The sequence below is a fragment of the Artibeus jamaicensis genome, unplaced genomic scaffold, assembly GCF_021234435.1.
Source record: "Artibeus jamaicensis isolate MK-2021 breed Jamaican fruit bat unplaced genomic scaffold, CSHL_Jam_final contig_1132, whole genome shotgun sequence".
NCBI lineage: Eukaryota > Metazoa > Chordata > Mammalia > Chiroptera > Phyllostomidae > Artibeus > Artibeus jamaicensis.
In genome coordinates, this window is record NW_026521221.1 from 8906028 (window position 1) to 8923194 (window position 17167).

Below are 17167 nucleotides of genomic sequence, written 5' to 3' on the forward strand. Positions count from 1 at the left end.
TCAAAGAGGACATAACCCTACACAAAGATGCAGTTTGGTTCACAAAATTTGGGCAGCATTCCGGCCCCAACTATTTCCCTGGCTAGGCATTCATTCAGTAAGCAACCTGTGTAACTATACGAAGAAGTTCTGGGAAAGAAGGAAAGACCAAATAGCTGATTTTTAAAATAAAGAGGTAGGCATTTATTCTCCTATTTTGTAGTGCAGGTAAATTTGTACAGAACTATTCACAAAACCAAATTTTGTGACCTCTACTCACTGTTTTACACCTGTATGAGGAACTGTATTCTAACAAGAAAACATTTCAGCCTGGGGAACAATGTTATTTCTGGTGAGCTGAAATGAGGGTTGCTAGATGATGATGGAATTTAAGAAAACTTGGTATTTCCACCCATGTAAGGACACATGTACCTGCTGGTGCCTAAGATTTCTATACAGTTCCTTCCTGTCTCCATATCTGGCTTTTCTGGAGCTTCTGCTACTCGCACAATCATAGGGGGCCACACTGCTTTACTGAAAATAGCAGTATAACAGGAGTCTCCAGAGAGATGCCCAAACTGAGAGTAAACAGTAGTTTCCTCAAAACATCCCCTTGCAGAAGATCTGTACCACAAATGCCTTCAACTGCTCATTAAAATGCAGATTCCTGGGCTTGCTCTATCCCAGAACTCCTGAAGCAGAAGTTCCAGAAGTTAGCCTAGGACAATGTATTTTAAACAATGGACAGCAAAGCTGTAAAGCTATTGCTTAAGAGAAATGTAAAACATGAGAACTGTCTAAGTAGAGGTTATAAAAGAGAAAGGGAAAAAAAAGAACTAGACTTAGCAACAATATAAAGTATAACCCACGAATGGTTAATTAAATGCCTTCTTCACCATATTTCTAATTTAGATATTCAAAATATCTAGAATTACAAGTCTTTTGAAAAAAACCATATTGCATACACACACAGATAGTTCTTGTGGCCTAATTATAAATGTTATTCTGAAATCAGGTTATAATGACATTTTGGGTATTGAGTTGGTATCCTGACAGAAAACCTCTAAATTTCTTACTGGAAGATTAACTAGTCCAGACATCACTCCCTATACCCATCTTCTACTTAGGCCTCTGCTGAAGGATCAACTGTTGGCCTTTTCTTATTAACACCTCAAGTGCACAGCAGAGATAAATGACAGGAACAAATCTCTTACCGCTGTCAGGGGTCCTTCCGCTTGTGCCTCCATTGGACTTGTGGGTGTTGCTGCAATAAACTGACTAGCAGCTCCAGCTTGGAGTTCTAACCTATCTGTGTATTGTTCTAAAGCAGCAGTGGCAGGGCACTCCCCAGAAAGCGCTAGGAGCACACCTGAGGTTTCCTTCTCTAAATGAACATTTTCTGCCCACGGACTCAGCTGGAGTTTTTCATCTTGAGGTGATTCCTCTAGGACTTGAAGTACTTCAGGCTCCTCATCAGAAGGGCTCCCCGTTGTTTTATGGCCTAAAGCCTCATTTGTCCTAAAATCCCGAAGGTCCTGCTCCTTGTCCACAATCACCCATTCTTTGGAATCGACTTCCTGCTTGCAAGAACTCAAGTTAACAGCTATAAATCCATTGCTGCCACCACCATCTGCCTGCTCAGGGGTGTTGGCAGAGGCAGGCTTAGAAGCATCTGGAAGATATTCTTCATCATAGTTCCAGATGCGGTCAGTACGGGTCCCAGCAGGAACACATGGCTTATGAAGCAGAGCAGGAAGAACAGATTCCTTTCCTGCACTGGAATCTTTTTGCATCTTTTCCAGGCTTAAGAAAAGAGAGAAAAGTTACTCAACTGTCCAAGGGTAATACTTGCTGCATACCCTATTAGGTCTATACAGAACTCATATTCACACACAGAGAAGAAAATATGGATAAAGCATATGGAAAGTTTCACAGCTTGATAATTCTCTTCTCCACTCATCTTAACCCTGTTTTGGAAGATGAAACCCATGGGAGGAAGGTGTCTCTCTGCGGTGCTGCAGGGCCGGAGAGCAGCCTGACTGGGGTGACTTGTCTGATTCACTTCATCTTTCCTTTGTCGATTCAATCACACTGCCCTCTGCTCTCTCTGAGGGACCGAGAACAACTTACTCAAAAGACTTTTGCCTCATCAGAATCCCTACAAAAGGAAGTAAATAAGCTAGTGTAAATAAGGAAAATACTTTCTGAACTTGTTCGTGTCTAGAGATGTATGTAAACGTATACTCATTCAATTGTTCTCTTTCAGAGGCAGGCCTTGAAGCAGAGAAGGTGCTGTACCTGCTGAATCACACCCAGCCCATTAAGCCCCCAGAACTCCATATATGGTGGTGGGGGTGGTAAGGGTGGTACAAGGGAGACTGCAGGATGTATTTTCAGTTTTATTTAATTAAGAGGCAGTTGACATTGTATTTACAAATTTCTCTGCTGCCTGAGGGGCAGGCGACATAGTGTGACTGGTATTTAGCTGCACTGACTTCTAAGGACTGTTCTCATGTATAGGGAAGTAGTTTAAGCAATACATTTTCCTTTTCTTAAGTTTGTAATTACACACCTCAATTCCCTATTCACTCTAGGTTCTACCTTGAGTTAATTTTCTTGGATTATTTCTGTTTTCAACTCCGTCTTCTCTCTCAGCTCTTCCCCTAGTATGGACTCTCTTTTAAAAAGTCCCATTCTTTTGTTAGACTAATTCTTTACCAAACTAAGCTTTTATCCCTATTGTACCTTTATATTTATTCCCAATCTTAGCTACAACTCAAAATGTTTAAACACTGCCCCAACCCTAGTCCACCTTTTTGATCATACCAACATGTAGACACGAGCTTACATCACACAGCTGAGAGATTGAATGATTAACATATGAGAAGAACACACATATATGAAGAACTGTTTAAAACGGAAGTCAAATTGAACTAGGCCAGAGCAGCTGAACTGACTTTGGACCTAGCCACCACAGTGTCAAATACACAGTCCTTTTAACCTAACAGTACACTGTCAATGGTAGCCACCAGGGATGTACACTGAAGTGTGTGACTATTATCACAATCACTCAGGTCTTAATATTACTGAAGCCTTCTATAATTCATAAATATATCCCAAAGTATTTTAAAAGTTTAGTCTGTCTTCCATTATCAAAATTTAAGGATAATGGCCTCATAACCATGGACTGCCAACAATTATTAGCAGTGCATGACTTGCTAAGTTCTACCTTTCCTTCTCTCAAAGTAGACTGTGAGCTCTCTGAGGCTGTCTTTCCTTTCTAGGTAGAATGATAAACTTATTCATGTCCATTTTTCCTATGGCACTTATTCATAGAAGGTCTTCATTAAAATGAACTGAATAGCCTCTTTCCTGCTTACTGCCTTCTCCAACTCTACACTGTACCTTCTCCATTCCAAATAAAAGCAATCACCTTACAAAGTCACTTCAAAATGTTCATTTGATTTGTATCTCATATTATGAAGTTACCAGCTCCCATAGCTCAGCTTCCAAAGCCAAAGGCTATGTAGTATTAGGAAACAATACACATCAAAAATCAGGATGATAATTAAAAACATGGGTGAAGATGAGAACTTAAATCAGTGCTATAGAAATGCAAGAATTTCTTACTTGGAAGACTTTACATATTTAGAAATAAGTAAAAATTTTAAATAATAACAATATCTCAGTAACGTTTTTAAAAAGAGGAAAAACTATTTTATACCAGGTCTCAAGAAACTTGTCAGTATCTGGCTTTGGCTCCAGTGTCAGACGTTTTTCCAGCTCAAAACTGTGGATAGAACGTAACTTTCGCATCAACGGAACATCTCTGTCTGGCTGAGTAATCTCTGAGCGGACACGAATCGGTGAGCCGAGGCTCGGAGCATTCGGAATACCATTTGCTTGACCATGGCTATTCTCCTCTTCAGTAGCAGCCTAGACAAAATATTTTAAAAAAAAAACACGAAGAACATTCTAGTTACTATGCATGGTAGTAATCATTTGAGTCTGTCAATAAAATATATGCAAACCATTAGGATGTATTCTCAGAAGATTGGGATATTTTGGCTAGTTTAGGTCATTACACACTTTACTTACTCTTTATTGAGTTTTATTAATTTATTCTCAGTTTCAGCATTATTTTAGTTTTTATATTTTTGGTTTACCTTTACAAAGATAAACAGTCAAAAATGTTTAACAACCTTTGCTTTTTGTATTATGTCTAACTAGAAGCTTCTAGGACCCCATCCACTAAACTAAAACTTGGAAAGGACATTCTCTTTGAGACAAGTGGTTTCACAAGATGTAGGAGAGGCTGCTGAGCCTCAATATCCCCTGCTGCATTCCCTCTCTAAAACAACAGTAAGTAGCTGTGTAGAGCAGGAGGCTGGTGAGCATGAGGCAGTGCAGAGGGGTGGGATACTTACCTAAGCACAGATGCCTACGGCAATGCAATTACCAGGGAAATTAAGACACCAGTAGTGAGATGAGAGAGAGCAGTTGCGACATCTTTTCTGAGAAAAGACTCTCAAGAAGATGCCCAACTGGTCTTAAAGAAGGGGTACACTGTGGCTACCAATAGAAGCAACAGGCAATCCTCTCTAGAGGGAGGTTTCTTCACTCCCCCAATTTAGGTCTATAGAACTCTCACCAATTATTATCTAAAGAATAAAACATTAAAGACAGTCAAACACATGAGAAGCATGCCACCATGACGAAGAGTCAGCAGAAGTCGTAATTTTTTAAAATATAAACAGCCCCCAAACTTCAGCTATCAAACTTGTTCAAATACAGAATATAGAACAGCTATGCATAAAATGTTTAAATAAACGAAGGTCATTATCACAAAGATCAACAAAGGATTATCTGGAATTAACTGATGAATATAATATTAAATATTCAACTAAAAAGTTAAACAAATTAGCCACAAAGGCCAAAGTTATTAATTAAAGGCCAAAGTTATTAATTAATATATTAGAAGACAGAATAATTACCTATAATGAAGTACAGCAACAAGGTGAGAAAAATATGAAAAAAGATATTAAGAGATCAGACAGACAGAATAGAGAGGCATAATATATGTTTAATTGGAATCCCAGAGAGAACAGAAAGAATAAAGAGGTGACAATATTTACCTAGAGAATGGCTGTGTATCTCTCAGAACTGATAAAAAAAATATGAATCAAAGATTCAGAAAACATAAGATATCCTAAGCAGAATAAACAAAAGAAATACATGCCTAGACATATTGTAGTTCGACTGCAGAACACCAAAAACAAGAAGAAAAGCTAAAAAGTAGTTGGGGAAGGAGGATAAGTGGAACAATCCTCAACAAAGAAAAAAATTAAAACAACAGACTTCTGATACCAACAGAGGAAGCAAGAGGATGTCGATCAAAAACTTTGAATCTAGCATAAACTATCTTTGAAGAATGAAGCTGAAATAAACACATTTACTGCTAAGTAAAAGTTGAAAGAGTCCTCTGCCAAAGACCTCGACTAAAAGAACTTTTAAAGGAACTACTTCAGGAAAAAAAGTGAGCCCAGGACTTCCAAAAATGCAAGAAAATAGTAAACACTTTTTAATAAAATCATGTAAAGATTACTTATATGAAAAAACAACACCACTAATAATCTGAGTACCTTTTTTAAGAAAGAAGGAATCTGAAAGTATGTACTGTCAATTTTTTAGTTATATACTTTAATAATGTACTTTATATTATCCAAAGATGGGCCAAGTCCCTCAGAATTGATTCTTTTCAAGATACATTCTCCACCCCTAAAGCATGACTAGCTGACCTTCTATCAGTCCAATTAAGAGGTATGAACCCAAAGTCTCATTTTACACACCTAAAAACTTCATCTCCTTTTCATCTAAACCTTTACAAACACATAGGAAGCACTAAACACTAACTGATTTCTAATTTGTTGTCCCTCCATACCATTTATCTTCATTTGATCTTCTATTAAAATGGAAATGATAAGAACAGTAAGATCAGAGAGAAGTTTAGGAAAAATCTGCCCACAGATTACTAAAAATTAATCATTTAATTCAGAAATCTGTTATCTCTCGCCATACTTGCTTGTAATCCTAATGAAGAAAAACTCATGTCATTTGTTCAACATCCACTTTGTCAATTTATAAACAGTTTGTATGATGCTTCCCACTTCCAACTCTCACTTCCCCACCTCCACATGAGGAAATTTTCTGAATGGGTTCTCAGAGCTCCATCGAGCCACACCAAAGAACGAGCCCAGGATCTTGTCACATTATGTAAAAAGACTATTAACTGCTATAGAAATCTCAATGTCTGGTTATTTTTTAAAAATATCTTCATCTTGTCTACAAAATACAAGATGAAGACTGATGTTCAGTGTCCATACTTCAATGTTATGGACAAAATTAGATAAAATATTGCAATTACAAATACAAAAATAAGCAGTATAATGTTCTGTCTCCTCATTCAAAACTGAGAATCATTATACTTTGCTAAAGTAACAGGAGAGCGATAGTAAGCACAGAGACAGTTATCACTTACTATGCAAGAAACACACACCTTACAAATCCCAAGCTTTATCTTGTTCCTATTGGCATCCATCTCTTCCCAGACATCCTTCTCCTGGGGACGAGGGTGTCCCAGAGATCCAGGCAATTTATCTGGTGACACACCAACAGGGATGCCATTCTCCCCATCACTAAGCTGTTCATCTGGAAACACTTCATCTGTGTTTTCTCGGAGCAAGTCCCCTGGGATGGGAGTGGCATTGGCAATTCTAAAAATGAGGGGTGAAGAAAAGGCAGAAATTAAAAACACCAGAATTGAAAATTACTGTGAGACTATTTTACATTTTGTTTCTGGAATTAAACAATGAAGTCTATATATCATTAAGAGAATAAAAAACAAAACCAAAAGCCTTAGAAACAGATCATGACAATTCTACAAAATTAAACTTCTACATTTTGATCAAAAGAATTTTCAACCTGATCTAAAAACAAAAATTCTAATATAATAACTCACTGATTTAACAACTACTTTTTAAGTTAGAAACATTTGGTCTATTGTCTAACAAGTCTTTGTCAATCTTTACCCATTTTTCTAGGAGATAACAAAACTATAGATAAGAAAATGTTAAGTATCATACTGATATAAGCAGGAATCATAAGTTATATGTTTTAATAGTATAAAATGTGCATTTATTTTTTTATTTACAGACTTTTTAATAAGTACCTACTCCATGCAAGGCCCTAAGGAACATAAAGATGATAAAGGAAATTTTTGCCTTCTATAGAAAGCTAGAAAATTTGCAATTGCACAGTCTGTACATTCTGCATGAACCAAGAACAATACAGAAAATATAAATTGTCACTTTCTCTATATACTTCTTTCAAAGTAACTTCATGTCCTATTTACATAGGGGCTGGCAAACTAGGGCTTGTGAGCCAAATCTGGCCTACTTGCCTATTTTTGTTAGCATGGCCCTATGGCACACAGTCACATGCAATCGTTGTCTTGCATGGCTGCTTCAGCACTACCACAGCAGTGACAATGAAGACAGAGAAAGCAAAGCCCATAAATGTTTATCTGGCCCTTTAGAGATAAGGTTTGCTGACTCCTGATCGAAAGCATTCTCCTACCTTCTCCTGGATTTACTTTCTCCTACTAAGAACTTCAGAGTTGTGAGACATACATTATCATTTTTTTAAACACTGATTCTCTAAGGTTTTCCAGTTATTTCCCCATATCATTTACAGAGAATTCAGAGGTCAGCAAACTTCTTAAAGGGACAGACAGAAAATGGTAGGCTTGTTGGCCTAATACTTTTTATTCCCCAGTTCAGCTAGTTTAAATTCCATGCAATCTTTAAGCTGTGGGCTGATATGTATTATACAATTCTCAGTTTGCCTTTTTAAAGGCACTTCAACTTACAAATACCATGCGAGGGGCCCAGCAGGGAAAATAAGACCAAGTTAAACACCCAATCAGTAAGTTCCTACTCAGACTCTGGCCAGGAGCTGCAGCTCAGCCTCTGCCTCCCTTCTCTTCCTGCTCACAGGGATATCCCACCAGACAACACCTGTGCACTGAACAGCATGGGCCTAATACTTTGCAGGCAAGGTTCACAGATAGATAAATAAGTGGGTAAAAAGATCATGAAAAAATTCATGAAACATATCATGAATAATTTGAAAGTATCTTCCCACAAGATATTTCTTGCTTACAAAGAGAAAAATGATAACTTTACAGTGGAGAAATCTGGCTACCGACACCTTAACCAGATTATCAACATTAATATTATCAACAATAAAACACATTGACACTATATATCTCCTTGTTTAATGTCATCAATTTTCCTCTGATCTTGGCTTTACGTGTATCCCACAGACAATTAATATACATCCCACAGATGTAGTATAGTAATTATCATTATTTTCCCTATAATTCCAGTTTGTATTTTCCCTTTCACCCAAGAGTAGTTTAATAGGAGGTTTTTAAGTTTCCAGGTAGAAGGGCGGTTGACTTTTTTGTTAGTAATTTCTAGTTCTACTGCAGTTATGATCAGATAGTATAATTTTTCTGCTTTATTACGAAACTGATATTTTTCTAGATGACTTAATAACTGATATTTTTAATTTATTAATTTTAGAGAAAGAAGAAGGGAGGAGAGAGAGAAATGTCAATTTGCTGTTTCACTTATTTATGCACTCATTGGTTAATTCTTACATGTGCCCCTACCAGGGATTGAACCCATAACCTTGGTATACTGGGATGACACTCTAACCAAGTAAGCTACCTGGACAGGCCTTAATAACAGATAAATTTTTGTGAGTGTTCCTGGGGTATCTGAGCAGATGGTTACAATTTCTATCATCAGGGTGTAGTCTGAAAAATATGCATAGTATCTACCTTATTGCTGTTTGTCTTCTATTTCTTATTTGTTCATCTACCTGTTTGGAACTGAGTCAACTGTATGTTAAAATCTCCCATTACTAGTGTGTTTCTATCTATGCCTCCTTGAATCTCCTATAGGTGTTGCTCCCTAAAGGTGACTGTTGTAATTCTGGTGACTAAATATTGACAAATACTATGTCCCACTTGTGAACTTTGACACTTAGCATTAAAAGGTACCCTTCCATTTTTACAAGTTTTCATGCTTTTTGGTCTTGGTCTTGAATGCTACATTGTCTGACATCAGGACCATTATTCTATTCTTACTGTTTCCATTTTTACCTGGTATATCTTTTTTCATCCTTTCTAAACCACTTTTAGTTTTAGGTGTGTCTCTTGTATTAGCATAGTTAGAGCTATGGCAACCAAACCGAAAATCTTTTTAATAGATGAGGTGAATCTATGTATATTTATTGTTATGGCTTGATATATTTTTGCCTCAACTTTGTCATAGCATTTTATAATTTTGTGTATTTTGTTATACTTGCACTTTAACTTATCAATTTTCTTATGGTATTTTAGAAGGTTTGCCTTTTTGTTCTAACGGTCACCTGTGGCCACACCTTTTTAAATGCTCTTAGTCCCTGCTTTCTTATTTAACCTTTTGCTAAGAAGTTTCTCAGTTTTAATTGGTATTGTTTTGTTTTTCTTCTTTAGGAACTCTTACAGTAGGAACCCTAGTCCTTTTCTGTCTGCCTCCCATTTGCACTAGCTCTTTTAAATGATTTTTGTATTTTTTTCTTTTGAAGCTTTTCCCCTATTTTATTCAATGTTCTTCATTATTCATTTGTCTACTCTTCTTTGTGCACGTTGTAATTTATTCAATTCTGAGATATCTTTTTCTTCCATTTTTCCTGACTTCAAACAATTCTCATTTCATTTTTTCCCGTTTTCCTTTTCCTTTTTCTCTTCCTCCCCGACTCCAATTTGTGATCTATTTTTTTCTTTCAAAAAATGTTTTCAAATTTATTTTTCAATTGCAGTTGACATACAATATTATATTAGTTTCAGGTGCACAACATAGTGATTAGACATTTACATACCTTACAGAGTGATTCTCCAACAATTCTATCACCCATCTGACATCATATAGTTATTACAGTATCATTGACTTATTCTCTATGTTATACTTTACACCCTTATGACTATTTCTTATAATTAGCAATTTATTAAACCCTTTCACCTTTTCCACCCATCCTGGAGAGGGAGTTCCTATTTCTATTCTTAGTTTTAAAATTTCTGATTTAAGGTTATTATTCATACTTAATATGAATAAGCATATTTAATTCCATTTTGGGTTTTGTCACCATTTTCTTTTTTGTTTTTCTTTTTTTTTAAATAGTTTTCTTCTTGGTCATTTATTGGAGGAGAAATTTCCATAGTTAATATGTATTAGATTTTCTTCTCTGATATTTTTACTATAATACTTTATGGAACTTTAAAATCTTTTTCTCGTTCACTTTTTGTGTTATTGGAGTGTTTTACAAGATTCATATTTAATTAGTGCCTACTTATGTCAATAGAGCAGAGTCCAAACATGTAAGTGAATTTTTGTTTTTGTGGTCAGGGGAGATATGTGTCCTCACTATAGTTCTTGTTTCTTTATTTTTTTTAATATTAAATTTTATTTAGTTACTTTTCATTGTTTCTTGTATGTAGTTACTTTTTTTCTTTTTCTCCTTTGCAATTATTGATATATTGCCTTTCAGCTCCAAATTCATTCTTTTTGCCTGTTCTATGAAAGTGCATCTGAGCCCTTTAAATATTTCCCTTTGCCAGCTGGCACAGGAGCTTTGTCAGTACAGAGCACTGGGAAGAAACTGCAGGAGAAAAGTGCTTGGCTCTAGGTTCCAGTGAATAGCTTGGCAAGCTTCTCCAGCCTGCATGGCTTTCCCTGGTACAAGGCTCCTGCTGCATCACAGTATCTTCAGGGCCTGTCTCACACAGATAGGAGTAACCAACGGCTTTCCTGAGCAATCCCCACTACTCACAAATTTTGTACAGTATGTGTCTGGTGAGACACCCGCAGTGATTATGGTACCCCAGAGAGCAGATTTCCACCAAGTTCCAGGGGGCAGATTTTCAGCAAATTTTACCAGTGTGGCATCTGAGCAACTTCCCTGCCATCCAACCAGGGACAGGCATATATTCTTCAACAAGATCAGTACCTCAGCTCTGAGGTCCCAGCTCGGGAGCTCTTTGTTTGGATGTTTAATTTCAGCCCTAGGAGCCGGAGTTGCACTTGATATTTGCTATTCCTGTATTCTTTACAGTTCTTTCTATTTCTTACTAGTCAATCCCAATTATTCCAATTCCATGTTATAAGTAATGATTCTTTGTATCATCTTTCCTTGTTCAAATTACTAGGTAGTTTCTCTTTCCTGATTGAACCAAAATTAATACACATTTTGTCCTTCACAACTCACTGACAAAGGACACTTCTCCCTTCTTTTTGTATTTTTTCTTCCCCAAAAGCTATGTGTTTTGAATCATGCATATTTGTATTTCCCTTTAGTTCATGATCTACTTGGACATTTTGTAGTATTTCTGTTTCTTGGGATGGATGTAGTCTAGTGTTGGTTTTAGATCAACTTTAAGTCCCACTGCTAATCCTCTTCCACACAGTTTTTTATTGATCTGCTTTTATAAAGCCTTGTGGTAGGGTTGGGTAAGGAAGGACCATAAGAGATACTACACAGGGATTTGATGTTTTATTTTTTCTTTTTACTTAGTTATTTTGAAGTTTGGTCATCCTTGGTCTTTCAGTTATGCTAAGGACATGGTTTGGGTGTAGTTTTATTTTTTCTTTTGTGTTACTCTGTTTTATTTTAGGAGAAAACATTGGAAGACGGGAACTTACACCGTCCTCATTGACTTCTGCTATCTTGAAGCCCTATCACCAGATTTTTCCAAGTTGGAGCTTATCTATTTCTAACAATAATTAAAGAAGAAGGAGGACAAATACACTAAAACAAGAATCAAAATTTCTAGACAGCTCAAGCTCTGTAACTTGATCTAGAGAAATATTTATCCGAAGCTGGATGATTCACTCAATGTCAGAAGTACCTCCCTCATTTATAAAATGGGGTGGGCTGGGGGTCCCAAACTCAGGTAAGCATGAGAAATGTCAGATACATACAGACTTCTGTGCCACATCCCTAGATTCTGATTCAGGAGGCCCAGAGAGAGTCCTATGAATTGGTATATTAAACAAATATCTGTGGTGATTCTGACATAGCCAGTCAGCGTCTCACATTAAAGAACTCTTGGACTAGCTAATCAGGGATAACGTACCTAGCTATATGAGTCCATGTAAGTTTTTCTGTTCAATAAACTCTAGTGAGCCCATATTTCAATATAAAATCAAAGCAATGGATTAGTGATAAAAAGTTCCGATGAGCTCACACCATATGAGTATTTTTCGTATTTTTTTTTATACTGAACAGTTTAAAGTCAACCAAAGCAGGTTAAAAATAAATGGGTCAGAAAAACAGACAACCTGCCTCCCCAGAAGTAACTATTTATGCAGGTAGAGAAAATAAAACAAAAACCCAAGAAGGTGGAAATACAGTACACCCTGTTCCTAACACACTGAAAATTAAATCACTCTCTTAAGAGAAGCTACATGTTTTACTCCCACTAACCTTAAACGCAGTATAATTACATACAATTGTGGTTCATTCTGTCCAGGGTCCCATATATTTTTTGGAAGTAAATGTGACAAATACTCCTCATTTTGAAGATGAGAAAACCCACTGTAAATGTGACATCAACAAGTCATGTAGCTCTAAGCTCCCATTTCACAGGATGATCTGTAAGCACTTTCTAAGAAAAGTAAACCTGAACAAAGGCATATATATATATGAGAATATATATATTAATATATATTAATTCAAGAAAATACATAGGCTTTCACCTATATCTTGGCACTTGGTCATCTGAGAGAATCTGGATCAAAACATTTTTGCTAATACGGTGCATCCAGGAAAGACTGCTAAGTGGGCTGCTGAGGACATACCCGATTGCCGCAGGAGTCAAGCGGGTGTGCAGCTGAGGGGTGGTGGAAGTAGTGGTGGTTGTCAGGGAGCCATCAGTTCCGGTCTTCTCCCAGTCAAAAGGGTCACTCTCAATTACTCCAAAAGTTTTGATGCTGTTGTCAAACACGGATGTAAGAAGCTAAACCACAAAGAAAAAAACTAGAGTAAACCAACAGTAAACAAAATCACTTTATTCTTTAAAAGAAAGCACCCCAGCCCTGGCTGGTGTAGCTCAGTGGATTGAGTGTGGGCCTTCGAACCAAAGGATTGTGGTTCGATTCCCAGTCGGGGCACATGCCTGGGTTCCCAGGCAGGCCAGTTCCCAGCAGGAGACACACAAGTGGCAACCATACATTGATGTTTCTCTCCCTCTCTCCTTCCCTTCCCCTCTAAAGGTAAATAAATAAAATCTTAAAAAAAAAAAGAAAAGAAAAGAAAAGAAAGCACCCCAGACTAAGAAATTAGTTTTATAGATTTAAAATTTTTTTTCTTTTTTAAAAAAGATTTTATTTATTTATATTTAGAGGGGAAAGGAAGTAGAGAAGGAGAGAAACATCAATGTATGGTTGCCTCTCATGCATCCCTTGCTGGGAATTGGCCTGCAACCCAGGCATGTGACCTGACTGGGAATCGAACCACGATCCTTTGCTTCGCAGCCCCGCACTCAATCCACTGAGCTACACCAGCCTGGGCTAGGTTTGTAGATTTTTAAAAACCTAATGATATGAAGAAGGGAACATGAGTAAGAACTATATGTAGATGATGATACTGAATTAATATTAATTTTTTTTCAGTTGAGGCACTGGTTTGTAGTGATGTAGAGAATGTCATTGTTCTAGGAAGATACATAATGAAGTATTATGTATAAAACCTACTTGCAGATGGTTTAGCAACAGGAAATGTATGTTATATGTATATGTGTATATTCAGTTTCACCATCAATGTGGTTTTTTTTTTTTTGTCAAAATGGGCATTTTTATATGGTTCAACTTAAGTGGCCAGTGTTAATAGATGGTATATCTAGGTTAAGGGGTATACAGAAGTTCACTGTGCTTTTTTCCAATTTTTTTGTGAGTGTGAAAAATTCTTAAACTGTTTGTGTATACACGCAATTATCAAAAAAGATATATGCCCTATTATTTGATAGTATATATAAGTTCAGTTATTTTTGCCTTTAAACTCCAAAAGTCTGATGTGATCTTGAGAAAGATCTGATAAAGACCTTTCTTTACTGTTTCTGACAGCATGCACCATTTTCAATTTTATGATTAGGGCCTCATTCTCTCTTCATGGTTTCTCCTACTCTGTTATCCTATCCTCAGAGATGTATCTTATACATTTCCTACCCCAGCCCTGAAATCAGCACTTCCTCATTGAAGGATTTTGTGAAGGTCTGTTTTAGGCTTTATAAAGATTACTCTGCCTATTAAGTGGAGAACAGATGCTATAAACAGGGTGAGGATAGATGATCAGTTAGGAGGTTGAAGTTGAACCAGCAAGGTAACTGTGGTGATGATAAAAAGTGGTGGGATGTGGATATAATGTGTACAGCCAAAAAACCTTGCTGATGGATTAGATGAAAACTATGAAGGTAAAAAAAGCAAAAAGCATAATTTACATTTCTGTCCTGAGCCACTTAAGTAAATGGTGGTGCCATTTACTGAGATGAAAAGTAGTGAGTTTGAGGATTGGGATACTGAAATTTTTATGGAGTTTAGGGAGGAATAAGAAATACAGATACAAGTGGACAGTCATCAGCATAAAAATATAGGTAGTATTTAAAGCTATAGGACTGAGCTCTTGCTGGTGTACCTCAGTGGACTGAGTGCAGGCTTATAAACCAAGTGGTTGCTGGTTCCATTCGCAGTCAGGGCACATACCTGGGTTGCAGGCCCAGTCCCCAGCTGGGGGAATGTGAGGGGCAACCACACAGTGATGTTTCTCTCCCTCTATTTCTCCTTCCCTTCCCTCTCTCTAAAAAATAAATAAATAAAATCTTTTAAAAAATAGCTAGAGGACTGAATAGGTAGTAAAGAGGCCCAAGTGCTAAGGCCTAGGGCATTCTAACATTTAGATGAAAATAAAAGGAATCAGCAATAGAAAGCACAGAGTGACCAGTGAGGTAGGAAAACCAAGTGTCTGGTATTCTAGATGCCAAATGAACAGCCTTAACAAGAAAAGGGTCGAATGCTATCAACTGTAAATTTATTACTATCTCTGATTATTTAATTGAATTGTCTCTCTTTCACTCATACAGTAAGCTCCAATAGGTCAGTATATGTCTGACCTTGCTCATTATTATATCTAATACAATGCCGTATATATGAGTATAACATTGGTATCTATATATATACTATATATATATATAGATATATATATATCTATACTATATATATATCAAAGATCAAATATATATATATATATATCAAAGATCAAATACTATATATATATAGTTATCCAGATGATCAAAATATATTACTCATATATATTTGATCTTTGTCCACAGCTCCTGCCTTTCAGCTCCCCAAACCATTGGAATTTCTGAGATGTAAGAGCAATGAAAGAATCTTTTGTTCTAACATTTGGCCTGGTCCTCAGTTTCTGAAAACACTTCAAGACCATAAAGGTGAAATCAGTGTCTTATTCATAACAAGACCCAATCCTACACAACTGGGTTTATATGTTAATGAGGTGACTTTTATAAAGCACTGAAAGATGAGAGCTGGTCGCCAGAAGAACCCACAATGTGATTCAAGAGAATTGGCAAAGACATAGTTATAAAACCTGACAATTTCAGTCTTACCTCTCTGTCCTCCAGAGAAGGAAAGAAAGGGCTAGAGGTTGAATCAATCACCAACAGTCAATGATATAATCATCATGCCTATGTACTGAAGCCTCCACGAAACCCCAAAATGACAGGGTTCTGAGAGCTTCTGAGTTAGTAAACATGTGGTACTGCTGACAGAGTGGTGCCCTCAGAGAGGGCATGGAAGCTCTGCACCCATTCCTTATATACATCCTGTCCACCTGGTGTTCCTGAGCTATATCCTTGGTAATAAACTAGAAATATACTGATAAAATTGGTTCCCAGAGTCCTAGAACTGTTCTGTGAAATTAACTGCACCCAAGGAGGGGGTTGTGGGAACCTCTGACTTATATCCAATCAGAAGACCAGGTGACAACTGGGATTTGCAACTGGCATATGAAGTGAAGGACAGTCTTACAGGGCTGGGTCCTTAATTTGTGGAATCTGATATTTTCTACCTCTGGGTGGATGGTGTTAGAACTGATTTGAATTGTAGGATACCCAGGTAGTATCAGAGAATTGCTTGGTGGTATGGAAAAACAAACCAAAACCACCCATGTTGGAATTGTTGGCACAGAACCCTTAGTTATTCTAAAAACATTTCAAGAATAAATGTTTATTGCTAATAATATTTATTGAAAGGTTTGTATAACCCTACCTTTAATTTAGTCCCAAAGAAAAAAGTAATAAATGTACAAAAGGAAACTAAAAAAAATAAAAGGAATTGGAAAATATAAAGTTATAAAACCTGACAATTTTTATTTTGGTCATATTTTTTATGTTAATTTTTAAAATTTTTTTTCATTTTTAGAGAGAAGGGAAGGGAGAAAGGAAAACATTGATGTGCAAGAAATACATTGATCAGTTGCCTCTCACACACCCCCAAGTGAAGATCTGTACTGCAACCCAGGCATGAGCCCTACCTGGAAATCAAACCAATGACCTTCCAGTTTACAGGCCAACACTCAATCCACTAAGCCACACCAGCCAGGGCACTGTTGTTAATTTACCTAGTTATAGCTTAGACTTCCCCAAACTGTCAGAGGCAGAGGGTGTAGAAAACACAAAGGCAGAGGAAAACAGATTGAGATTCAGCATATAGGAACTGAGTGGCAGATCTCTGACATCTCTCTTGACTCTGGAAATGGAGGTTCTCACAGGTTCTCAAAGAGTGAGATGTATGCTTCCTAAAAGTGGAGTTCCTACACATGAGGCAACAACCGCGTTGCTGTGTGAGGACTTAGACTATTCCTGCTAAATGCTCTGCATGAACTTGGCTGCAATAGGGATAATTCTAAACAGTTTTTATGCAAGATGTCCTTTTATTTTATTTTTAAAAATACTTTATTCATTTTTAGAAAGGAGAAGGGAGGGAGAAAGAGAGAGAAATATCAACGT

At 36.9% G+C, this 17167-nt stretch overlaps 1 protein-coding gene across 3 annotated transcripts in view; it reads right to left on the bottom strand.

The window, feature by feature from the left end:
• The window catches only part of TTBK2 (tau tubulin kinase 2), a 140129-nt gene that overhangs the window by 16443 nt on the left and 106519 nt on the right, over positions 1–17167 (bottom strand). For all 3 annotated transcript variants that reach the window (XM_053665863.1, XM_037161671.2, XM_037161672.2), the window contains 4 exons: positions 12945–13102; positions 6536–6752; positions 3704–3915; positions 1194–1782 (listed from right to left, as the gene is read on the bottom strand). In XM_053665863.1, coding sequence (XP_053521838.1) covers positions 1194–1782; positions 3704–3915; positions 6536–6752; positions 12945–13102 — 1176 coding nt within the window. The remainder of the gene's footprint in view (positions 1–1193; positions 1783–3703; positions 3916–6535; positions 6753–12944; positions 13103–17167) is intronic.